This window comes from Galeopterus variegatus, unplaced genomic scaffold, assembly GCF_000696425.1.
Source record: "Galeopterus variegatus unplaced genomic scaffold, G_variegatus-3.0.2 Scaffold3507, whole genome shotgun sequence".
NCBI lineage: Eukaryota > Metazoa > Chordata > Mammalia > Dermoptera > Cynocephalidae > Galeopterus > Galeopterus variegatus.
The window spans coordinates 92,883-120,320 of NW_007729618.1; the positions used below are offsets into that span (position 1 = coordinate 92,883).

Below are 27,438 nucleotides of genomic sequence, written 5' to 3' on the forward strand. Positions count from 1 at the left end.
TTTTTTTTTTTTTTTTTTTTTTTTTTTTTTTTTTTTTTTTTTTTTTTGGTGGCTGGCTGATACAGGGAACCCTTGACCCTTGACCGTGATGTTATAACAACACACTCTAATCAACTGAACTAACTAGCCAGGCCACCTTGTCCTTTTAATGTTTGTAGATCTATAGTGACTACTATACTTCACTTCTGATATTGTTAATCTATGTTTCTTTTTTTCTTGATCGGTGTTGAAAGGGTTTTAAAGTTTTATTCTATCATTTGTTTTTTTTTTTTTTTATTACTGATTCTTTTATTTACTTTGGATATAATTTCTTCTTTTTCCATCTTCTTAAGAGAGAAAGAGCATAATTCTTAAACCTTTCTACTAGAAAACATTTAAAGCAAAATTTCCCTCTAAGCGCCACTTTTTCTAAGCACCTTGTAGACATCTTCTTAGTGCTTAGATTATGCACTTCTTAGGGCAAAGATTGTAATATAAACTTTGATATATTGCATTTTTGTTTTTCATCAGTTCAAAATTTCTCATTTCTTTTGTGGTATTATTCTTTGACCCATGGATTATTTAGAAGTATGTGTTTTAATTTCCACATATTTGGGACATTTTTAGGTCTCTCATTTTTATTGATATCTAATTTAATTTCATTTTGGTCAGAGAACATACTATGTGAAATTTAAAGAGTTACTGACACTTATTATATGCAAACATTAAATTTATTTTGTTTTGTTTTGTTTTTTCTTTGGCTGCTGGCTGGTATGGAGATCTGAACTCTTGACCTTGGTGTTACAAGGCGGCACTCTAACCAACTGAGCTAACCGACCAACCTGACACTTATTTTATCGGCCAGCATGTGATTTCACTTGGTGAATGTTCTATGTATAGCATGTTGACTGTAATGTTCTATAAATGTCACTTTTGTGTTAATTGTACCAAGGTGATTGGTAGTAGTTCAGACCTCCTATGCTGTGGTAGGGTGAATAATGCCCCCCCCCCGCCAAATGTTTATAACCTAATCCCTACAACCTGTGAATATGTTACCTTACATGGTAAAAGGAGCTTTGTAGGTATGATTAAATTAAATACCTTGAGATGGGGAGAGTATCCTGAGTTATCCAGGTGGGCTCAAGGGTAATCCCAAGGATCCTTATGAAAAAACAGGCAAGGAGGTCAAAGGCAGGAGGAGAAGATGGGACAATGGAAGCAGAGGTTGGAAAGATGTACATTGAAGATGGAGGAAGGGGCCTCCAGCCAAGGAATGCAGGCAACCTTTCGAAGCTAGAAAAAAGCCTACAGAAGGAATGCTGACACCTTTAGTGTTGTGAAACTGATAGCAAACTTCTGTCCTCCAGAACAGTGATAGAGTACATTTCTGTTGTTTTAAGCCATGCAGTTAGTGGTTGTCAACCTCAGGAAACTAATACAGAATTTGGTACCAGAAAGTACCTAAAAATGTGGCAGTGGCTTTGAAATTGTAGTGAGTAGAAGCTGGAAGAATTTTGAGGAACATGATCTTTAAAAAACCTAGATTGCCTTGAAAAGACTCTTGGTAGAAATATGGATATTAAAGACTGCCAGTGGGGGCTTAGAAGGAAATGAGGACAGTAGAGAAAACCTGTACAGACTTGAGAATACCTAAATCTTCATATGCAGACTGTTGGTAGAACGATGGACATCAAAAGCACTGTTGGTGAGGACTGAAAAGGAAATGAGGGACATGTTATTGGAAACTGGAGGAAAGAGGATTCTTGTTATAAAGTGGCAGGAAGCTTAGCTGAATTGTGTCTTACAGTTATATGGAAAGCGAAACTCCTAAGCAGTGAACTTGGATTTTTATTAGGCTGACGAGATTTCTGAGCAAAATGTTGAAGGTTTGGCCTAGTTTATTCTAGCTTCTTATGGTAAAATTGAAGGAGTAACTGTTTAGCAAAAAAGAACTAAGACTTGATAATTTGGGAAATTCTCAGCCTATTCAAATTGCAAAAAACTCTAAAATTAGGAGCTTCACTGTATGAAAAGCATGCTCTGTAAAGCCAAGGGTGTGGCCGGACAACCTTTTGCTAGTGTTTTGGAAGGATCAAAAGGTCACAGTCTTCAATCGCACGGGGGGCTCTTTGAAGAGATTAGGCGTAGAACTCTCTTTCAGCGGGCATTTACCCTGTTTAGGTTTAGTGTGTAGGTCCTCGCTTTCTCTTGAGAGGTACAGTTGCAATGACAATTTACTGGTTTTTTTTTTTTTTTTTTTTGGTTTCCAAAACAACTTCATTATTTCATGTTTTCAAAAGAGTACACTTTGCTTACATACTAACAAGCCATACATAATTAATGACTGATTAATTGATCATCACTGTTGGCTTTCTTTATTAAATTTCATTACCTGGATTATTTGGGCTTGTTTTATTCCTTTTCTAGTTTCTTCAAATGAGTATTTAATTCTTCTTCTTTTGCTTGTAACTAAATTATTTATTTTCCCAAAATATTTGTGCATTTTTGATTAGACATTTATGGGGAACATAGTTGACTATCAGTATGTGTACAGTATGTGATAATCAAATCAATACTATTAGCATGTTCATCATTTCAAATCATAATTACTCTTTGTGTTCCTTAACCAACTACTCTCTAGTTCCCCTTTCCTCTCCCCCTTTCCCATCTCTAGTAAAGAGCTCTTACAGTGCTTTTCAGGTTGGCTTCACTTTTATGGCTCCACTGGACCTTCATTTCAGTCTCTGCACGTTACCACCTCAATACTCAGTGCTGTTGGCTGGGAAGTTCAGGAACCATTGGCCTGTGGTTACTGCCATGGTGGTGGATTAGGCCTGCCGCTGCCTCTGGTGTGGAGCAGGGGTGTTGCTAATGCTTCAGTAGTCCAGGCCATTCCGCTATCTCACATTTGGGATGATAGCCCCACTGCTACTGCAGCGGATTGGACTCGCTGCTGTTCTGGGTGTAGAGTTCTGGGCATTGGCCCCTGGTTAGGCTCTGCTAACACTGCTGCTGCAGCCGATTAAGCTACTGCTGTCCCAGGTGTCACATGCAGACCCAGCTGACTCTGCTACTGTGATAAATTGGGCCCCCTAATTCTACAGGTTTGGAGTCAGGGGCTAGCCACCTCTGTATAGGTTAAGGGCGAGGGATGGGTCCCTGGCTTCTTTGGTACTCAACACAGGATAGATGGAGAATGAAAATAAAACTCAGGACACTCACTGTGCTATTGCTCCTCAATCATGAGGTCCCCAGCCAGCTTGCCTTTTTCTTTACACTTTTCAGAGTTGTTTTATGATTATCTGTTGAATTATTTCAATGGTTTCAAATGTCATAGATGTAGGGGAATAGCAGGGAAAAGTAAGTCTATGCCACCTTATCCTGGAGCTGAAAGGATACCAAGTATTTTTTGCTGTTGCTTTCCAATGTTATTTAAACCTATTTCTACATAAAAAATCTGTTCACTTACTATGATAACATTTCTAAATTCTGCCTTTGTGTAACTGCATTTTTGCAGTTCATGCTGTCCCTTAGAAAAGTCCATGAATTGGGCAATCAGTTAATTGTTTTGAATTGATTAATATATAGATATATTTTATTTATTTTTAATTGACAAATATTGTACATACTTTTGTTGTACAACATGATGGGGTTTTTTTATTGAAACATAATTATACATTTGTGGGGTACAGAGTTGAATATCAATGTGTTCAATGTGTGATGATCAAGTTAGGATAATTGCTTATTCATTGTTACAAAATGTAATCATTCTTTGTGTCCATTAACGAATTTCTTACTAACCCCCTCTCCACTCCCCCCTTTCCCCCCTTTCCCCCCTGTAATAACTACAGTTCTGTTCTTTCTTTCTTTCTTTCTTTCTCTTTTATTTTTTTAGCTCCCACTTATGAGTGAGGACATGTGATATTTCTCTTTCTGTGACTGGCTTATTTCACTTAACATAATTTTCTCCAAGCTCATTCTATTGCTGTGAATGGCAGAATTTCATTCTTTTTTTTATGTCTGAGTAGTATTCCATTGTGTATATAAACCGCATTTCCCTTATCCAGTTGTCTGTCAGTGGGCATTTAGGTTGGTTCCATATCTTGGCTATTGTAAGTAGAGCTACAGTAAACGTGAGAGTGCAGGTATCCTTTCGACATGATGATTTCGATTCCTTTGGGTATATATCCAGAAGTGGGATTGCTGGATCGTATGTCAGATCTATCTGTACCTGTTTAAGAAACCTCCATACTCTTTTCCATAATGGCTGTACTAGTTTACAGTCCCACCAACAGTGTATAAGGGTTCCCCTTTTTCTGCATCCTCACTAGCATTTGTTATTCTCTGTCTTATATACATATTTTAAATGCTGCAAGTTCTCAACCAAAGTGTGGACTAAATATTTAAGCTCCAAGTTTTAAGCAAATTCACCAGCTGGTAGAGTGAGTTGGTAATCTAATTTATTTCTGGTCTTTATTAGAAGGCTAACAGAAGTAAAAAATTTTCTTGTTAAAGTATAACGTTTATTAGTTCCTAAAACTTAGTCTAATAGGAATAAAATGTTGTCCAAGTATCTAGATATTTGTCTTCTTTCCATCTAAGGAAGGAAGTTTATTTGTATCATCATTTTTATTTCTTTGGAGTCTTCTTTAAAATTCATTTTGGAAGAGAAATTACAATCATGGTCATCAGCCATTGAAATACATATAATTTCATATGTTTTGGCATGCATATGTAAGAAGATTTTGAGAATATTTTGCAAGTGAAATTTTACCTATCATTAATTTTGTGTGGAAGAACACGATTAGTAACCCTCCACTCAACTGCTTTTTCCTCACCCATTTAACAGGTCCCAAATTCAGAGACCATGAATTTGGATAAGAATCAAGAGTCAGTTAATAGTCCAGTTGAAAGGATGACTTCTGTGAACTGTGAACCTTCTAATCCTTCAGAAAATGCAAGTGGAAAAATCAGTTTGTCATTGGATAGTAATGAGTCTGTTTCTGAAAGGTAGGCATTTCTACAAACATGCATATAAACTTATTTTTCTAAATATATGCTCATAAACATATACCCTTTTCTCAGTTATGTGTAAGATAGTTTAGAGTTTCATATCCACATGAACACTATTTTTGTCCATTATGGAATGGAATTGGTTCTCCAAAGCTTTTGTCATTGGTTTTTTAACATTTGAATTGCTTAGGTGATCAGGTTTTTTGTTGTGATGCTTCTCATTTATGGTGTAGTGATTGGAATGATCCATTGGCTCACTCCAGTAATTTTCAATTCTTTTATTTATTTATTTATTTATTTATTTATTTATTTATTTATTAAGAATATTCATGAGATACTTATTTATTTATTTATTTATTTATTTATTTATTTATTTATTTATTTATTTATTTATTTATTTATTTATTTATTTATTTATTTATTTATTTATTTATTTATTTATTTATTTATTTATTTATTTATTTATTTATTTATTTATTTATTTATTTATTTATTTATTTATTTATTTATTTATTTATTTATTTATTTATTTATTTATTTAGAATATTCATGAGATACAAAGCTAATTGTCACCCCTCCTGCTCATGATGTGAGGGACATGGGATACAAAAGTAATTTCTGGTAATGGGTATGCCCCCAGTAATTTTTAATTCTACACATGGAAGAACAAGGTGCTATGAAACAGTGGTTAAAAAAATTTACACAGAAGAGTAGGTGAGACTTGGAATAAAGTACCTAAAATTAGTTCCCTGCATGTTGAAAGTAGTATCATGATAACTTTGAATTAGAGTGAACAGGTTAACTTATTTATCTAATTGAATCACAAAGTAGCTGAGACATCTGTTCTTCAATCTAGCATAAAAGATTTGGGGCTGGAAGAGAAGAAGTATAGTTTAACAGACAAACATGGTCCTGGCCTGGATCAGTGTTCAGTTTGGGAAAGGAGTGGGGAAGCATATTATTGAATTCTTTTTCTCATCACTGTTGATTCTCAATGGTTTTGGAGCTTTATAATATTATTTATTCCTAACGTTTACTCTTTAAAATGTCCTATAGGTTTATTTATTTATTTGTTTATTTTCCTTTGATGGCTGGCCAGTATGGTGATCTGAACCTTTGACCTTGGTATTATCAGCACCACACTCTAACTGCGTGAGCTAACCAGCCAGCCCAGTTTTACTTTTACAAATTAAATTGTAACTCAGTTTTTAAAAAGAGGAAAATATATAACCAAAAATAAGTGAATTAAATGATGGCCATTGTTTGAAGAACAACACACTTTCCCCCAAATAACTAAGCATGTACAAGGATGCTATAAAATGAAGGAGAAGCATTACAGATCTACACGATTTACAGTAGATTCTTGGTATTTGAGGATTTCACATGCAGTTTTGACTCTTCAGGAGATATCCTAATATTCCATGATATTGAGACCTGCATTTTAATTTTGAACCAGGAAGCTGCTGCAAAGAAGGCATTTAGTTGGTGACGGCAAGAGTCACATTTCAGTGAGTCTTTGTTTTTACCATTTGTTGATGCGTGTGCTGAAGCTCAGGAAGTGACAAAAAAGAAAAGTGCTGGTGATGGCAACTCAAAAGGGAAGACACCATTAAGACAGCACTATAAGACAAATATGTCTGATGCATCAGTGGCTTGTATCTATGGTATGAACAAATTCACCTTATGTTGCATACTAGTGGAAGAACCTGCTATATGAAACTGTTTCAGGAAGCACTCTTAGCCCATGGTGAGTGTGTGAATAGGTGTGAGAAATGAATAACTTGGCCCTGATGGCTTCAATGTGAGTTTTATAAAACATCTAAGGAAGAAGTAATATCAAAAAAACTCTTCCAAAGAACAGAAGAAGAGGGACATTCTTCAGTTCATTTTATAAAGCTAGCATAATCTTGATACTAAAATCAATTTTACAATTTTACAGAAATGGAAAATTACAGCACATTTTAAACTACAAAACAGATGCAGATGTCCTAAACAAGATACTAGTAAACCACGTTTAACAATCTATAAAAATTGTTTGTCTCTGGAGTGCTGCAATGTTGATTTAACAGTGAAAAAACAATTAATGTAATTTTCCAGGAGAATAATCATTATCAGCTTGCAGTAGATGGTGGGATTTGATAAAATATCTGTTTATGACTAAAACATATTCGTGGCAAACTTGGAATAGGAGGTAACTTCATCTGATAAAGAGTACCTACAAATACTTTAAAACAAGTCTTATGGTGAAACACTGGAAGTGTTCCCTTTGAGATACAGAAAAGGAGGAAGATGCCTGTTGTCACCATTTTTATAACACACTGGATGGCTTAACTAATGCAAGAATGCAAAAATATGAAAGAAAAAAATATAAAGGATTGGTAAAGAAGGAGCAATATTATTAATATTCTTGGATGATTGGGGTGTGTTTTTGAATGTTTGGGGTGTACAGGTAGGAAATCCAAGGGAACCTACAAGTAAATTATTAGGATTAATAAGGGTTGTACAAGATTGCTAAACTCAAATATATAAGAAATCAATTGTATTCCTATATATCAGATATAAATGATTAGGAAATGAAATTTTTAAAAAGATATAATACTGTTAGAGCAGCACCAAAGCATGTCAAGTACTAAGGAATACATTTAACAAGATATGAAATAACTGAAGAAAATTATGAATTATTAAGAGGTATTAAAGAAAAATTAAATGGAGAGAGGAGCTATGTTTATGGTTTGTACAAAGCAGTATTATAAAATGTTTTCACTTTTATTCAAATTAATTCTATAGATTATAATTTTAGTCAGTTTCCCAGTGTGTAATTCTATGGAACTTAATAAGCTGATTTGGTTCCAAAATTTATATGTAAATGGCAGGGGTTAAGAGGCCAAGTTTTTTTTTTTGTTTTTTTTTGGCGGCTGGCTGTTACACAGATCCGAATCCTGGCCATCCTCTAACCAAGTGAGCTAACCAGCCAGCCCTCAAGATACTCTTTCAAGTAGAGAAAAAAAAATGGGAGGAATTTATCAGATGTCAGGACATTACAAAGCTACAGTAATTAGGATAATGTGACATTGGCAAGTGCTGGACAAATAGATCATTGTAACAGAATAGAGAGTACAGAAACCCATGCATGTATGTACATGTGATATGTGGTGGAGATTGTGTGGCAAATCGTTTGGGAAATGATTGACTTTTAGTAAATTGTGCTGTTTTAATTTGCTATTAACGTTGGGAAAATATGAAATTGGACCCCTACGTCAGGCTATACAAAAAAATTAATCTCCTGTGGATTAAAGAACTAAATAAAGGAAAATTATAAGGCTTTTAAAAAATAGAATGTCTTCATGAATTGGATAGGGAAAAATTTCTGACAACACGAATCCTCTTGCCATAAAAGAAAAATTGATCAATTTTACTATGTTAAAATTAGAAACTTCTCTTCTCAAAAGGCACTATAAAGATAGTGAGAAGACAGGCCATTGAGTGGGAGAAGATACTCGCAGCACATATAACCTGTAGAAGACTAGTACCCAGAGTATATATAAAGAACAAATCAATGAGTAAAAAGCCAGATAATACAAAAGAAAAATGGGCAAAAGACTTGTACTTCCACTTCACAAAAGAGGAATTCCAAATTGCCAATAAATATATGAAAATGTGTTTGCCTTCATTAGTAATCAGGGAAATGCAAATTAAAACCACAATGAGATACCATTTCATATCAGGTAAGGAAAAAATTAAAAATTTAAAAACCTGACTATATCTTGTATTGGTGAGATTTCAAAATAAAGGGAATTGTTTTTATTTACTATTTTGTTGCTTGGTGAGTAATTTGTTATGGTACTCTAGAAAAAATTGGGCATTATGTAGAAATATTGAAGATATGAATGTTCTTTGACCTAGCAGTCCCAACCCTTGATATATATATCCTAGCTAGAGATATGTACACATATGCAATAGGATATACATGTAGGAATGTTTATTAGCAGCATTATCCTTAATAGCCAAAAACTGGAAGTAAAAAATGCCCATCTACAATTGAAAAAGAAATTGTGGTAAATCCATACAGTGGAATGCTGTACCTTAATGAAAATGAGGGAACTGCAGTCACAAGAAGCAGGGAGTTACTCCCACAAAAGCATTACTGAGAAGCAGACACAAAAAAGTAGTATGATTCCATTTATATGAAGTTCAAAAGCAGCTAAATACCAAAATATATTGTTTAGGGATTCAAAGCCAGATGGTAAATCTAGAGTAAAAGATCGAAATTAGTACCACAGATGTTATTTATGGGGGAAATTTATGATATAGGATAGAGGCACATGGGTTTCTGAAGTGCTTGTGATTTAATATTTATTTACCTGAGTAGTGGCTACATGGGTGCTATCTTTATAATTATTGATTAAATGGAACGTGTATTTTTAATCCAGTTTGAAAATAATTATCTTTTAGTCAGAAAAGTTATTTATGTTTAATGTAATCTTACAGATGTGGGTTAACAGTCATAGTAGTTGTTTACTGTTTGTCCCACCTATCCTATAGTCCTTTCCACCTATCTGTGTGTGTCTGTCTGTCTCTCTATTTTAGCCTTCTTTTGGATTAATCTTTTTTTTCCTACATCCCCCATTACCTCGTTAAATATAAATCTTTCAGTGTTCTTTTAGAAGTTATCCCACATATTTACCCTTTCTGTTTCTATTCATTTCTTACTGTATTTCTATCCTTCCATTTGGTATTATTTTTCTTCCTCATGAAGAACTCCATTTATTATTTTTTAGTTCTGCTTAGAATAAATTCTGTCAGTTTTTATCTGGAAATAATGTCATTTTGTCTTTATTTTTGAAGGATATTTTAACCTGGGAATAGAATTGTAAGTTGACAGTTGTGTTCTTTCAGCACTTTCAAGATGTCATTACCTTATCTTCCGACTTCTGTAATTTCTGTTGGAATTTTTCAACAACAGTCTTACTGTTGCTTCTTTGAAAATGTCTATAGCTGCTTTTAAAATGTTCTACTCATCTTTGATTTTTATCAGTATACTATAAGATGCTAGTCATGGGAGGGGTTGTTTTTATTCTTTAAGTTATACTGATTGGGACTCATAGCCCTTCTTGAATCTGTGGCTTGATGTCTTTCATCGTCTTTGGAAAATTCTTGGCCATTATCTCTTCAGATATTGCTTCTGTGCCACTTTATATCTTTTCCCTTTCTCGTATTCCAATTACATGCTTTTCTGTGTACTACACTTTTTTTTGCTCCCCTTGCTTCAGTCCGGATGTTTTTTACTAACCTGTGTTCTAGCTTATTAATCCTCTCTTGAGCTGGATGTAAGTTGCTGTTAAATCCATGTATCGAATTCTTAATTTCAGTTTGTGTATTTTTCAGTTCTTTCATTTCCATTGGGGTTTTTTTTTTTTTTTTTTGTAGATTCAATTTCTCTGATGAAGTTTGTCTTGCCATTCATGTGTTGAACACAGTCACTGTTATTTTCTGATCCATTTCTGATGACTATCTTATCTGGGTCACTTTGAGCTCTGTTTCTGTTTGATGTTTTTTATTTTTGTCCTGTTCGTACACCTGCTTATTTTTTGTTTGAATCTTGGATATTGTGTATTGGAAATTGTAAAGACTCTGAATGATGTTGTCTTTCATAAGACTGGATTCACCCTGTACTCTGGAAGGCAACAGAGAGACACGGTACCTGTGATGGATTTTTAATATGTCCACAGTTTTCTTGATACTCCTTCATTTAAAAGGTGGAGTGTAATTTCCATCTTGGGCTATAATTAGTGACTCATTTCTAGTTAATAGAATATGGCAAAAGTGACATTATGTGAGTACAGTAGTCCCACCTTATTCACGGTTCTGCTTTGTATAGTTTTGGTTACCCAAAGTCAAAGTTCTGATATTTTGAGATAGAGAAGGAGAGAGAGACCACATTCACATAACTTTCATTATGGCATGTTGTTATAATTGCTCTATTTTATTAGTTATTGTTAATATCTTCCTGTGCCTAATTTATAAATAGATATGTATGTATAGCTTATAATAGCACTTCCCAGCCCTAGCTGTATATTAAAGTTGCTTGGCATACTTTATAAAATATCTATGCCCAGATCCCATTCTAGATCAACTAAATTGAAATCTAATGGGTGGGGCCCATTAATGAGTATTGTCAGTTAGACTATAGATAAAATCTGTTAAATAGATAATTAATGAAATATAATGCAGGTTTTAAAAATATAACATAAAAATGCTGACAATATAATGCTAAGTTTTAAAATGATACAGACTATATGTGTAGTATAATTTTTATTATTGGTTTATTAATTCAACAGTTTAGTACCAATATGTGCTAGGTACAATTCTAATAAGGGCTTGGAATAAATCAGTAAATAATACAAAAATTCCATTCCTTGAGGACCTTACATTCTATATATTATGTATCTAAAAATAGAAGTAGGTACAGCCAAAAGTGAAAAAAAAATAGGTATGTATGTATAGGAAAAAACAGCATATATAAGGCTCAATACTATCCATGGTTTCAGGCATCCACTGGGGCTCTTGGAATGTGTTTCTCGTGGGTAAGGGGGAATACCGTAGATCATAAAAGACATCGTAGTTTCCTTGCTCTCTCTTAGATCACATGTTGTAGGGCAAGTTAACTGCTGTGTCACGAGGATGTTAAGCAGCCTGTGCAGAATTTCACATGGCAAGACATTCTGCCACCAACTATGTGAATGAGCCATTTTGGAAACAGATCGCCCAGCCCTGCTCAAATGTTCAGGTGATTGCAGCCCCTGCCTACATCCTACCTGCAGACTCATAAGAGACCCTGAGCCAGAAGCCCCCAGCTACACTACTCCCTATTTATTTACCCATAGAAACTGAGGTAATAAATGTTTATTTTTTTAGGCCATTATGCTTCTGGGTAAATTATTACATACCAATAGTGAAATAATATACAACATTTTAACCCAACAGCAATTGAGCAAAACTGAGGTCTTTACATGAGTCAGTCTTTTCTGATTTCCCCCCATTCCTGTGGTGTAGCCCTTTAAGAGTTTCACCTAAATATGACTCTTCCTCCTCTGTTGCTGGTCTTGTATTTCAATTTCTGTCTTTTCAATACCAGTCCACTGTGATTTCATCCACTTTCTGCTTGGCTTCTTAGCATTCCTGCATGGCCAAATTGCCAAATGCCTTGAGAGGAACACCAATGGCAAGGATCTAGTTCATCTCTCTATACCCTCTTCTTCTCTGTGATATTAGTCCTTCAACTCTTGGCCACCACAGCTTTCTTTATATCTTCAGATACTTTACTTTTCCTTTTTTTACCTAAAAAAATTTTTTAATATAGTTTTTCAAATTGTTCAAGTGTGTGCACTCCCTCATAGCTAGTCTACATATTAATTCATGTACTTTTGTATGCATATAATTTATTTTAAAAATTTTTTAAAGATATAAGAAATAAAGGAACCCTTTAAAAAGAAAGAAAAAAGAAATGTGTTCTTCCCACTGTTATCCTGTCTCTAGAGAAAACAGCAGTTTTATAATTTTTTTTTTTCAGATTCCCCAGGTATTGGAGGAATTAGTGCCACTACTGGCTTTCTGTGTCTGTCATAATGGTTGGATTTAGAAGTTTAAGCGTTTTTCTTTTTAGAATAAGAAGAAAATTGGAAAGGCAGTAACACTGAGCTACAGAAGCTCATAGGAGAGAAAGCTTATGGACCAGACCACGTATTTGATAAAGAGGAAACTTCCTTCAATAGAGAGAAAATGCTTTATGGGCAATCATTTCCAAAGATGAAAAGTAAGAATCAAGGTCTAAGGCACCCAAGAACAGGCCCCTTGACCAAAGTTGATTGAACGAAACATTAATATTGCCTAAAAAGTAAGTCTTGCAGCCTGACCATTTAGCTCAGTTGGTTAGAGTGTGGTGTTACAACACCAAGGTCAGGGGTTCAGATCCCCATACCAGCCACCCACCAAAAAAAAAAGTTTTGCATTAAATTTCATGTGAAGAAATTAAGTGCAAGACTATTAATTACAGAGATACAAAAGTGAAAAAGGAGTTCCAGCCATAGTATTTTAAGAAATTTCCTATTTTTTTTACATGTGCTCCTTCTACTCGTTCTTTATTAAAATTCACCTAATCTTAATAAACTTACCAGACTTTTGCAGATAAAGAAACCAAGGCAGAGTTCTTGCCCCAAACCAACCAGCTAGTAAATAGCAGAGCCTGAATTTAGGTCCAGAGATTGTGACTCCAGAACCTATGTTCTTAACTATTATATAATAATATTATCTGGAGAAATGAATCACTAATTTTAGACACAGGAATTTTTCTCCAAGGTAAAATATAAATAAAAAACATGTAAGGCACATTCAGACTACCATGAAAATCACCAATTTCCTCAGTTTTACTCCCAGATATGGCTCATAAAAAAGGAGCTATCATACATATTGTTAAATGAATGGTAATGGAATTCTCGTTAGTCCATCCTTTAGTTTGCAGATTTACAGTAAAAGGAGGAAGGTTTATATAATCTGAAGAGAAACCGGAGTATAGTTTGCAGATTTATAGATGGATTTCTCAGGATGAGCATTATCAACTTTATACATAAATGTAATTTTTAAAAGAAAGTTGACATTTAATACCTGCTGAAAACTACAGAAACAGTGTATACCTTGATGAATTTGCAAAAAGTAAACAAATCACCCAGATCAAGGAATGTCAATGGCATCCAGCCTGCCTCCTGCCTTCTCTCTCTGTCACCACTCTCATAGGTGTCACACTGACTTAAGTAAACATCATCTTGTGTTCCAATGCCATAAATTGTTTTTGCTTGCTTTTCACCTTTATATAAATGGAGTCATACTTAAAAACTCTTTTTGTGTCTTGCTTCTTTTGCCCCACATCATGTGTTGTGAGATCCATCCATGTTGTTACTTAGCAACAATAGTTTGTTCATTCTCATTGCTGTGTAATGTTCATATAAATATGCCACAGTTAATCCATTCAGCTCGTGGGCATTTGGGTTCTTTTCAGATTAGGGAAATTATAAATAATGCCACTATAAGCATTCCTTTACATGTCTTTTGGTGAGTGTGTCTGTGTGTGTGTGTGTGTGTGTGTGTGTGTGTACAGTTTTTTAAACATATGCCTAGAAGTGGAATTGCTAGGTCATAGGGTATTTATATTTTCAAGTTTAATAGATATTACCAGCAAGTTTACCAAACAAGTTGCATGAAGTTATACTCCCACTGCAAGTGTATGAGATTTTTATTACTGCATATCCTTGCCAACACTTGGTATTCATTATCTGGTATTTTTCATTTTAGCCATACTGGTGTGTATCATCACATTGTGGTTTTAATTTACATTTCCTTCTAATAATGAAGCTAAGCACATTTTAATATGTTTGTTAGCCATTTGGATATCTTCTGTTATGAAATCTAAGACTTTTGCTCCTTTTCATTTTGAATTCCATGTCTTTTCTCAGGTTTTTTGTCAGATATATTTATTATAAATATCTTTTCCCTCTAATTCTTTTCACTTCTTGAATGGTGTCTTCACATAAACTGACTGTTCTTAATTTCAATGTAGTCTTTTATTTTCTGATGAATACTCCATCTGTTTTAAGTATTTTCTTCATCTTCCCTCCATATTCTTAAAACTATTAATTATAGTTATCTTAATGCCTTTGTTTTATAACTCCAGTACTTGAATCATCTATACAATCTGTTTCTATTGTGGGTTTTTTTGTCAGTTTCCATTCATTTGATTCTGTCTGTTGGCATGCTTGATAATTTCTGAAACTGGAATGATGTCATCTTTCTATATACAAGGTTTGTCCTTCAGAGTAGGGTTGGATCACCTACTACTACTCGGGGAATAGTATTACTTGATGCTTGCTGTAATTTTGGTAAGCCTCCTTCTACCTCTAGTACACTCTGGCTCCTAAGACATATCCCTCCATGGATTCCATTCAAGCTTGGAGTGCTCAAGGTTGGAATGTTCACCAGGGCTCCTTCACCTTATTGGGTCCCAAATCTTAATCTCTGCCCCCTAAGCACATTGATACTACCAAAATTTCCTTCTGCTTTTAAGTCTTCCTGCTTAGTTTCTTGTACTTCTAAATAGCATTATATTTCAAGTACTGTAGCAGCAATTTAAGTAAAGAAAAATGAAGAATTTTGAGATTGATAGGGGATTTTGACTGTGGTAGAATAAACATCTGAGAAGAATTACTTAAAAATTTCTTATAGTTTAACAACAAAAGAAATACATCTGTCATTCTTTTATCCAATTTATGACTACTACTACTAGTAGAAAACATATATACAATAGAAACTTGGCAAGTTTTGTTAGATGCTAAAAGTGGATAGAAAATCAAATGTTCTGGGCCGGCCCGGTGGCGCACTGGAGAGTGCGCCGCTTGGGAGCACGGTGGCGCTCCCGCGGCCGGCCTGGTGGCGCACTGGAGAGTGTGCCGCTTGTGAGTGGGGCGACGCTCCCGCCAAGGGTTCGGATCCCATGTGGAGACCGGTTCCCGCTCACTGGCTGAGTGTGGTGCGGGTGCAACACCGAGGGTTGCGATCCCGTTGCCGGTCCCTGGTACAGGCATGACACCGAGGGTTGCAATCCCGTTACCGGTCAGTAAAAAAGACAAAAAGGGAAAAAAAAAAAAAAAGACCAAAAGGAAAAAAAAAAAAAAAGAAAATCAAATGTTCTTAATAAAATTTAGATCTGAACATTTGTTTTTGTTTCTTAGAAGTAATGACCAATGTTAGAATCTCTCATTGATAAATTTGATAATGAAAAAACCTATTGAATTAAATCATGTTTAAAAATGCATGGAGGCTTCTAGTAAAGATGGCAGAATAGATTGTCCCCAGTGTCACCTTGTCCCACAGATCAACCAATTTACAACTATGAAAAAGCAACAACAGCCAAGCTGAGGCTGCTAGAGCTCAGGGGAAGACAAAGAGAGACCTACAGAGTGAAGGTGGGAGAAGCCATGATGAGAGAAAGAAAAAACCTCTCTGACCATTTCGAGCCCTGGCTGCTTCCAGGCTAGAGCTGCTGCGTACATGGAGCAGGAGCTGGCAAAAGCCGCAGCTGTGCCCTTTAGATGAAGTTGCTTGGAGGTGGCAGGGGCAAAGAGGGCCATGGTGGCCCCCAGGCCAGCAAGACCACTAGTAGGGTTCCCGTGGACCCGCATAGGAGCCACAACAACTGAAAAAAAGGAACCAGCCAGAGGCTAGTGAGTCATCACATGGGACCAGTGCACAGCCTGTCCCATGGGAAGTGTTTGCAGCATGTGCAGTGGGGAAGATGGGCCCACCAGGAGAACACTGGGGCACAGTAAGGACAACTGATCTGCACCCCAATCAGCACAGGACCACTCAGAAGAGATTGGTCAGGAATATAGAATTACAGGGGGTACAGTTTGATGAAAACACTCAGGCCCAGAGCAGAGTATCTACACAGCCCAGGTGCACTGGATCTCTCAAAAGCTGGAAGGACCTATAGAGTCAACCATTAAAACCTGACCTGCACAAAAAGCCTTCCCTAGGGAATTAGCAGCAAAGCATCAATTTAGCTCAACCACACAGCTCAAGTACTGGTCCCACAGGAAGTTCCCCCATTTTAGAAGTAAGCAAAGGACAATAAATAAGTTCCAGTATGCGGGGTTTAAATAGTGGGAACAGCAAATAACCAACACAAAAATGGAAGAAAAAAACAAAGTACCCACAACCAGAGAAAAAGTTTCATATTAACTAGTAAAGGTTTCATTTCACCAAAGACCTGTAACACCTAGAAGGACTGGAAGTCCCGTGGGCTACCAAGCCAGAAAGTGGGGAGGGCCAGAGGCCTCAGCAATGCCCCTAGACACCTGCAACCAATCCCAAGGGTGGGGGACGAGGGCCTTGGCTACAAACCTCTGGTGTGCAGCCAGCCCAGTGGTGACCACCCAGCTGCCACAGGAAGTGCCCCAGGCTCTCCCAGCCTGAGTGGTGGGGGGTCGTGGGCCTCGGCCATCCCCCCGGCCCCCAAGCACAGCCATCCCAGTGATGACCATTGAGCCACTGCAAGAAGAGCCCTGGGATCTCCCGAACTGGTGCGGTAGGGGACCTTGGGCCTTGGTCACGCCCCCCACACCTGCAGCCAGCCCAGTGGCAACCACTGAACCACCCCAGGAAGTGCCTGGGGCTCTCCCAACCTGGGGTGGTGGAGGGCCTTAGCCATGCCTCCCCAACACATACAACCAGCCCACTGACAACCACCAGGCTACAGTAAGAAGGACCCTGGGTTGCTGAGCTTGGATGGTGGGGGGCAAGGGCTTTTGCCACACACCCCTGACATTTACACCCAGCCTGGCAATGACCAAACCACCACTGGAAGCCCCCGGTCTCCCCTGTGGGAATGAGGGGGGTGCCACAGGCCTCAATCCTGCCCCTCCTCCTTCCATCCCATTTCCTTCCCCTCTCCCCCTCCCCCCCACCTGCTCTGCAACAACATCCTAGAATGTAAAAAATAATATTAATAAAATTACATTTTCTTTAAAAAAGTGCATGGAAAACAGTTGGTTTTACAAAATCAAAAGGAATATGTAGAAAAGTTCTGCTGCTGCCCATGATGCATTAATGTCTGTAGGAATTGATGTTTTGCTGTAAACAACTTTGAAGAAAAGATAAAGAATTGTGTTCAGACATTGTTCAACAGGGAATTCAGGATTATGATCCTGGAGAGAAGGAAAACAAATCAAATGCGCCCTACCATTGTGCCAATTTACTGCCTGGAGGCGTTTTCCAGGTCAAGGAGTAGGAGTGGGGGAATTCCAAATAGCCTAATGGTCTTGCTGAGTTTAGATCAGAGATTGGAGATTCTGAGTTGGCTAGAATTTGTGGAACAGAACAGTGAAGAGAAGAAATTGCAGAGATGGAGCTCTGAAGATCTGCAAAGGGGACTTCTTGAATCATTCATTGGCTGAATACAGGTCTGTGTATGCAAAGGATGAAACTACATGAGGCTGGGGAAAGAACCATTGGAGAGAAGAAGGTCAAGCAATTCCTGGAGGTCATGCATTTTGCCTTTTCATTGGCTAGAAGAAGGGTTGGGAACATTGTGCTTTCCCACTGGCTGAAAGGAAGAGACCTTGTAATGAGAAGCAGCAAGTAGAGTCCACAGGTGGGTATAGTGGGGCTAAATTAGTCCTAGACTAAAGACTGTAAAGAACCTACACAAGAAAGCTAAAAGCAAGCCTCAAAGGATTCAAACTAATCCCAGAACAAAGTCCAACACTCTTTAAAGGAATGAAACAACATCCATCACCCAACAGCATAAATTCTAAAATGTCTGACATCTAATAAAAAATTACAAGGCATGCAAAGTAGCAAAAAATATGACCCATTAAACAAGGAGAGGAATGAAGTAATAGACTAAACATATCTGCTGTACTTAGCAGATGACTTAGAAAAACTATTATCAATATACCTCTCTTGTTCAACAGTATAGAGGAAAATGTGAACATAAGAGAAATGAATATATAAAACACCAAAGTTGAACTTGTAGAGATGAAAAAGACAACTAAAGTGAAAAGTAGGATGGACAGAATTAACAACAGAGTAGTTAATTATTGATTTAAAAGTATCAGTGAAATAAGAATGAAAACTTCAAACTAAGGAATGGAGAAGAAAAAGACTGAAAAAATATCAGAGACCTGTGGAACAGTATCAGCCAGTCTAATATGCATATTATTGGAGTATCACTAAGATTGGGGCAGGAAAAATATTTAAAAATAGAATATCTGAAATTTTCCCATATTTGATACAAACTCTAAACCCATAAATGTAAAAAAAAAAAAAAAAAAAGTTAAACCCCAAGCAGAAGAAACAAAACTACATCCTATCAGATTGCTGAAAGTCAGTGGTGAAGAAAAAAATCTTTCAAAGCAGCCAGAGAGAAAAGATACATCACTTAGGAACCAAAAATAAGAATGGTAGCATACTTCTCACTGTAAGCTATGCAAACTAGATGACATCTCTAAAATTCTGAGATGGAGAGATATCTCTAACATATTGAAATATGAAGAAAAAAATGTCCACTCAAAATTCTATACCCAGAGAAAATATCTTTCAAAAGTGTAGGGGACAAGACTTTTTTAAACTAAAAAAAGTTGAGAGAATACATCATCAACAAACCTGAACTGCAAGAAATTTTAAAGGAAGTTCTTCAGGTGGAGGAAAAGAACACTGGATAGAAAAAACATAATAATATAGAATGCTGGAAATTTTAACTATGTGGATAAATAGAAAATATTTTTGTATTTCTATATAGTGTATATTAAAAAAAAACATTATTTCTTTATAGTATTTCTGTGTATAGGCAACAAACAGTTGGAATTTGAAATTTAAAGTTAATACGATTTATGATACCATCAAAGAATATGATACACTTAGGGATAAATCAAAATGTGTATAAAATCTAATTAAGACCACAAAGTATGCTAAAGAAATTAAAGGAGACCTAAACAAATGGTGAGGTACACGATGTTCATAAATCAGAAAATTTATTAAGATTCTACTTCATCTCAAATTATTCTATATGCTTATCTCAATGAAAATCCCAGCAGCCTTTGTTGTAGGAAATTACAAACTGGTAAAAACTTATGTGAAAATACAAAGACTAGAAGATGAGAACAGTGTTATAAAAGAACAACAAAACTGGAAGACTTACACTACCTGAGTTCAAAACTAACTACAAAGCAATAGTAATTAAGATGATGCTGTTAGCATAAAAAAAGATAGGCATTGGTTAGTTCAATGGACAGGCTAGCGAATACACATGTAGTCCATTGGTTTACAAGAAAGGTGTGAAGGTAATTTAATAGGGAAAAGATTTTCATTTCAATAAATGTTGCTGGAATAACTATAGGAAAAAAAGTGAACCTTGGCTCTTACTTAACGTCACATATAAAAATTAACTCAAAATGGATCACAGACCTAAATACAAACTCTAAAAATATAAGATATTTATAAGAAAATGGTATAATTATGCTGTATAGAAAATTTATCTAGCATTTTAATAAGCTTAATAAAATTTGTCGCAAGGTTTTCTTAAAGTTCTCATTTAAAATTTCAAACTCATAAAAGTGGAGTCAGGGTCAAAATGGCAGCAGATGATCTTCTGGCTCAGAATATCCTATAACCATAATCAGCATCATTTACCGTCATTGCCTCAGTTTAGAAAATTTGTGGTAAATGTTATTGTAGTGATATAATGTAGAGTAGTGGCAGTTATTTTTTTAATTAGTTTTATTTATTACAGCCTTGTATCTTTAAGAGTCACAGCATCTTCATGGGTCTTAATGGGTTTAAGTTCTATGTTGTTTCATTTTTATGAAGGTAAGTATTTGCGCTAGAGTAATGTATATTTTGTACATTTATATATATTGTATACTCATATATTTGAATTCATTGTGAATACATCCCTACTAAGTTTTAAAAGTCTATTATTATTGGGTTTCCATGAACTTTTGGTTATATAACTGATTTGGTAATACATGGGATTTCTTGGGTATTTGGTTTTATCATTTCCATTTCCCCCCGCCAATTGTTCAATTAAAACGTGTTGTGAAATGTTAAGTTATAGGAATTCTAACCACTAATTGCATGTTTAAGCCTGATAATGCATGTTTAGTTTATCTTTTTATTATTATATTTTTTTATCATTTTAGTAATGATGATGTTATGCTGATTTCTGTGGAAAGTCCTAGTTTGACAAATCCAATTACATCAGATCCAACAGGTATCTTAAGTTGATTAGAAAGCCTTAAATAAATATTTGTTTAAATAAAGAATAATATCTTTTAATAAAATAAAAATTTTAAGTCTATTCTCAAAAATGTTCTAATTTATAACTATGATTAACATTACCTGAATAAATAAATGATTCCTTAATATAATTGGTATTTCTTTTTAACCTTGTGTTTTTTCAATTTATGGCCTTTTGTTTCTGTACTGTGTTTAATGACTTTGCAAGTTATAAAATTACTTAACTTTCATGTACATTATTTTTAATTCTTTACCCTGGCCTTCTGTTGGTTGTAGTGGTGGTTTGTTTTTTGTGTTTTGTTTGTTTGTTTGTTTGTTTTATCTGGTTATCTTATAGTTTACTTTAAATAAAAAGTTTGTGCTTTATTATCTTTCTTTTTAACATTTGCTTTCTTTGTAATACTTTTGTTACTTTTCAGAGTTTCTTATTACACTTACCTAAAAACCTTTAACCATAGGCTTCTAATGATAAATTTTCTCTCTTAAAATAGCCATCTTGTTTTGCCCATAATTTCCCATCTGAAATTTCCTGTTTTCATTTCATTTTTTACTGTATTAGAGTATTTACATCTTAATTTTAGTAAGCTTTGCCTCCACTTATATAGCTCCTTAATTGTTCTCACAATTTGGTCTGTAAAGATTGTGAATCAAAGAATTACAAAAGATGTTAGGAATTTATCTAATAGGGCTTTCTATTGGTTCTAGGAAGAGTGCTCCTTAGCCATTTCAACAGGCTATCCTATCCTATGGATATTGTGGATAAAAAAAATACGTGCATTTGCAAGTTTAATTGCTCAAATGCTAAAATAATTTCCAGATAAAATTTCAAAAAAATAGAAGGAAAAATTCTTTTGACCCAAAATTACATTTTTTAATTGGATTGTCAATCTTTGGAATAGGTAAAGTCAACTGATTTACTTTTTATGATTATATAATTAACAGTTAATTAGCATCCCCATTATTATTGTGTTTCAGCATTCTTAATTAAAGTCCGTAAATATTTAATAGTTTAATAAACTTGTCAGATGTATTCATATTTTAATGATTTTTTTTTCAGATATTAGAAAAATTCCGTCAGGAAAGTCCAGCGATTCACCTAATCCTAAAACTGAAGTTGTGGTGGGTAATAAATATTGTCTCTGAATATTGTCCATTTAAATATTTTAGTTCTAGGAACTTTAGTGTTAATACAGATTGGATGACTGAGTTTTGTCATTCATTCTTTGGGAGATTCATTCTCTAAGAAATTAATGTCTGACTAGTTAGTTAGCATAACCAGGTTCCAGTCCACTGTACACATTGAAAAGCAGACAGCTAATGATAACTATGATAAACATATTTCACAACCATACTCACCAATTGCATTTAGACTCTGCTTAGTCATATTCTTACAAACCATACAGTATTTTATAAGAGGATCTCTTTCATAGTAGAGTTGAATTAAACCTTAAGAGACTTAGAGAATGTTTAGTCTCTACCCTCTAAGTGGTAATTAAGTTTTATGTGTTTCATTTTTAAAAAGCATTTTCTGCTGTTGAAGCAAAACCTTATTTTTTCCCTCTCATGCCACCTTACACCCTATCCCTACATCAACCTTATATTTTTTTCAAATAATTTTTCAGGCTGTAGAGAAGAAGAAACTTAACTCTGTAATTGATTTGACAAAAGAGGGCCTATCCAACTGCAACACAGGTAAAGGATTTTTTTAATCTTTCTTTTCTAAGCAAGAGGGAAGGGTAACAGCTCAAAACATACTGGACCTACTTATGGAGGTTTAGTGTGAGTGTGTTTATAGCTCTGTGCAATTTTATTACGTGTAGATTTATGAAACTGCCACCACAAAGTACAGCACTGTTGTTCTGTCACCACAAGTTCCCCTCATGCTGCCCCTTTATAGCCACACCTCCCTTCTACCCTGAATCCCTAACCCCTGGCAACCACTAATTTGTTCTTCATTACTATAATTATGTTATTTCATGAATGTTATGTAAATGTGATGATATAATATGTGTCCCTCTGAGATCAGCTTCTTTCACTCAGCATAATTCTCTTGAAGGTCATCCATGTTGTTGTTATGTATCAATAGGGTGTTCCTTTTTATTGCCTAGTAGTAGGAGTAGTCATCATCCATGGTGTGGATGTATATAATTTATCCATTTACTCATTGAAAGACATCTGGGTTGTTTGGGGCTATTATGAATCTCTCTTCTTCCTGTGGCACACACTTTTTCCCCTAACCATAACAGTAGCAGCTGAGAGGATGCACACAGAGGCAGGAGCTAGGTTATGACATGAAAATGTAGTGGGAGAGTGACATCAGTGTCCTCTTCCTCAGATTTAAGCAAAAAGAAGTGAAATACAGCTGCTGTGGGTTGGGAATCAGTTATAAGATCTCATCTACACTTAATGAAAAGTATAAACCCACATAACCAAGATGATCAATAAGCTACATAAACACAAAGAAAACCATACCAACACATATCATAAATTCCTGATAACTAGTGATAGAAATATGAATATACAATATAGATAGAAGAACAAAGAAGTCACAGATTTCTCGGCTAGAACTATGCAAGGCAAAAGATGATTAAATGACAGTTATATTAAAAGTTGGGAAAGATAACTGTCAATCTGAAATTCTATATCTATCAAGTATAATATCTTTTTAAAAAAAGCAAAATAAAGACTTTTTCAGATAAACAAAATTTGCCTGCAGACCTTCAGTATCAAATAAAGGAAGTTCTTCAAGTAATAAGAAAATTATATCAGAAAGTGGATCTACACAAAGGAATATTAACACCATCTTGTAGAGTTTATAATATATGTAGAAGTTAATGTATGACGGCGCCGGCCCGGTGGCGCACTGCTATAGTGCACCGCTTGGGAAGCGTGGTGGCGCTCCCGCCAAGGGTTCGGATCCCACATACAGACCGGCCGCAAACTGGCTGAGCGAGGGGCGGGAGCAACACCGAGGGTTGCGATCCCGTGGCCGGTCCTGGTCCGGTATGGGCGCAACACTGAGGGTTGCGATCCGTTGCCGGTCACGAAAAAAGACAAAAAGGGAAAAAAAAAAAAAAAAGAAGTTAACGTATGACAACGATAATGCAAGAGATGGTCAGAAGAATGGAAATATGCTGTTGTAAGTGTCTTACATTATGTGAGAGTGGTATAAATTTATTTGAGGGGACGCATATAGTAATGCCTAGAGCAACAGTTTTTTCTCTTAAGTGGAAGTAGAGCTAATAAACCAATAGTGGAGATAAAATGGAATTTTAAAAATAATCAAAGAGAAGCCACAAAAAAAAAAAAAGACAAAGAACAAATTAGACTAATAGAGAGCAAAAGGCAGATGGTAGATTTAAACATGACCATATTGATAATAAATGTAAATTGGTAAAACATTCCATTAAAAAGCAGATATTGCTAGACTGGATAACAAAACAAGACTCAACTATAAGCTATAAAAGATGTACTTTAAATACACAGACAGGTTAAAATTAAAAGGATGGAAGATGATAAGCCATACAAAAGCATGAAAACACTAATCATAAGAAAGTTGGAGTGGCTGTATTATTACTGGACAAGTAGACTTCAGAACAAGGAATATTACCAGAGATAAAGAAGGCTGTTTCATAATGATAAAGAAGTTCTTTCATCAGGAAGAAGACATAGTAAACTTACATATGTATGCACTTAATGGTAGAACCTCAAAATATCTGATGCAAAAATGGATAGTACCCAAACAATAAATGATAAATTATTATAATTGATACAATATAAAGACAGAAAGTAAGGTTATAGAAGCCTAAGCAACACTATTAACCAATATAGCCTAATTAACATTTATAAAACACTCAACCCAACCATAACAATATACTTTCTTTTAAGTGCATATAAAACATGCAATAAGATAGATCAGCTTCTGGATCATAAAACAAGTCTGACTACATGTAAAAGGATTGTAATCTTATAGAATATGTTCTCCGACACAACAGAATCAAATTAGTAATCTATAACAGAAAGATACCTGGAAAATCCCTAAATATTTGGAAACTAAATACTTCTAAATAACCCATGAGTCAAAGTAGAAATCTAAAAGGGATGTTAGAACATATTCTGAACTGAGTGAAAATGAAAACATTGTATGTCAAAATTTGTGGAATGCAGGGCTGGCCCATGGCTCACTCAGGAGAGTGCGGTGCTGATAACACCAAGGTCACGGGTTAGGATCCTATATAGGGATGGCCGGTTGGCTCACTGAGCCTGGTGTTGACAACACCAAGCCAATGGTTGAGATCCCCTTACCGGTCATCATTTAAAAAAAAAAAATTTGTGGAATGCAGCTAAAACAGTGCTTACAGGGGAATTACTAGCATTAAATGTTTATAGTAGAAAAAAATAGGTCTAAAATGAACAGTCTAAGCTTTTACTGTAAGATGTTAAGAAAAGAAGAGCAAATAAAACCCAAAGCAAAAAGATGACACTTCGCTAAAGAAGATATCCTCAACATTATTAATTCATTAGGGAAGTGAAGACCATAATGAGATACTACTACACATCCAAAAGAATGGCCAAACTGAGAATATGAAGTGTTGGTGAGGATGAAGAGCAACCTGGGATTCTCATGCTTTGTAGGTAAAAATGAAAAACGGCAAAACCACTTGAGAAGTAGTTTAGCAGTTTCTTAAAACATTAACTCTATTCTTATTGTATGACTATTATTCCACTCTTAGGTATTTACCTAAGAGAAATGAAAACATACATCCATGTGAAGACTTATACAAATATTCATAGCAGTCTTATTCATAATAGCCCAGAACTGGAAACAACCTAAATGTTTGACAGATGAATGGATAAATAGATTGTGCTGTATCCATACAATTAAACACTACTCAACAATAAAAGTGAGCAAAATAATGGTGTATGCAACAACATAGATGAATCTCAGAAACATGCTGGGCAAAAGAATCCTACATGCTTCGTGATCGAATTTATATGAAATTCTAGAAAAAGCAAATGTAATCTTTAGTGACAGCATATCGTAAAACTGAGAAGGGACACTGAAGAACTTTTGGGGTGATAAAATTCTTTGTCTTTATTTTGGTGATGATTTCATAAATGTATACTTTTGTCAAAACTCAAAGAACAGCACACTTCAAATGGGTACATTTTATTGTATGTAAATTTTATCTCTGAATAATTCATTTCAAAAATATAAACTTAAAAAATCATTTTTATAATACAAATATTGACATGGATGGATATGTGTGTCCACATGGGCATGTGTGTCCACATGCAGCAAAAAGAACCTGAAACTTCAAACAACAAAGGGTAAAGTTGAAAATAGAAGCCACAATTTTCACCTAGCAGTTTAATGAAGACCCTTAAACTAATGGGGTGCTGGCTACTGTTGCTTTGAGAATATAAAGCACGAAAGTCATCATTACATGTTTTTATGTATGTAAGGAGAGTATAAGAAATTGACATGGATGACACTAAGGATATAAACAACTGGATCGGAATAAAAGTCTTGTGTTGTCTCTTAGTATCATAAAGTTGAATTTTGGTCTTAGCCTGTTTTAATTTGTCAAGGGCCTGTTGACTTACTAACTTGAAAGAAGGAATGTTATTTATAGGAAATTATATTTGTTAGATTTTTTTGTATTAACCTGTTGATTTGAAAATTTAAAGGTTATTTGTAGCTCTTATATGATGATCAACCTGCAGACTATGATTTTATGAATCTGTTTCTAATTACACCAGTGTAAAAAGACAGTACAGACTTTCTTAGAATTAAAACCATGAAATCAGGGGCCGGCCCGGTGGCGCACTGGATAGTGCGCCGCTTGGGAAGCGTGGCGGCACTCCCACCCGAGGGTTCGGATCCCACATACAGACCGGTTCCCGCTCACTGGCTGAGCGAGGCATGGGGGCGACGCTGAGGGTTGCAATCCCGTTGCCGGTCCCCGGCCCGGTACGGGGGCAACACTGATTACCTTGGAGAAACTGAGGCACAGAGTGATGAGATCACAACCACTGGTTCAACTAGTTCTAGAGGCCAGGTCTTCTTACTTACAGTACATAAAGAGTTTTTGTTCTCATAAGCAAAATAAATGTTGTTGAAGATATAAACATGACAGAAATAATCAACTGACTGAAGACAGAACAGCTGTATAAAGGAAGGTCGTATAACTTCGTATAATGTATGCTATCTGAAAATGTTTCATTGTGTTTTTTTTGTTTTTTGGCAGCTGGCAGGTACAGGAACTGACAAGCTTTTTTAATATAAATAAATTGACTAATAAATTAACTTTGAAATACAATGCAGAAATTTGATTATCCTTGTCAGTCAAAAGAAAAATACAAATTAAAATTTCCTTTGAGGGATTCATAAAATATATTAAATAGTTATATCACTGGACACATAACAGACCTACTAGGGTTTTTACTGTTTTAGATATATTTAAACTTCTGGAATTTGGAGCTACCCAGCCGTAATACTTTCCAACATGAACTCCCTTTTCTTAACCATCCTCATTTATACTCTCTCCAGTTGTTTTCAAACCATTCTCATGGGCCGGCCTGTGGCTCACTTGGGAGAGT

General features: G+C 35.4%; 1 protein-coding gene across 6 annotated transcripts in view; it reads left to right on the top strand.

Annotated features, from left to right (window-relative positions):
• The window catches only part of ATF7IP2 (activating transcription factor 7 interacting protein 2), a 59,615-nt gene that overhangs the window by 28,946 nt on the left and 3,231 nt on the right, over positions 1-27,438 (top strand). For 4 of the 6 annotated variants that reach the window (XM_008585252.1, XM_008585255.1, XM_008585253.1 and 1 more), the window contains 4 exons: positions 4,829-4,989; positions 20,739-20,809; positions 21,893-21,954; positions 22,458-22,527. In XM_008585252.1, coding sequence (XP_008583474.1) covers positions 4,829-4,989; positions 20,739-20,809; positions 21,893-21,954; positions 22,458-22,527 — 364 coding nt within the window. Of the gene's footprint in view, positions 1-4,828; positions 4,990-6,448; positions 6,667-20,738; positions 20,810-21,892; positions 21,955-22,457; positions 22,528-27,438 lie in introns of those variants that run through there. The other 2 variants (XR_551423.1, XM_008585256.1) reach the window with 2 other exon arrangements.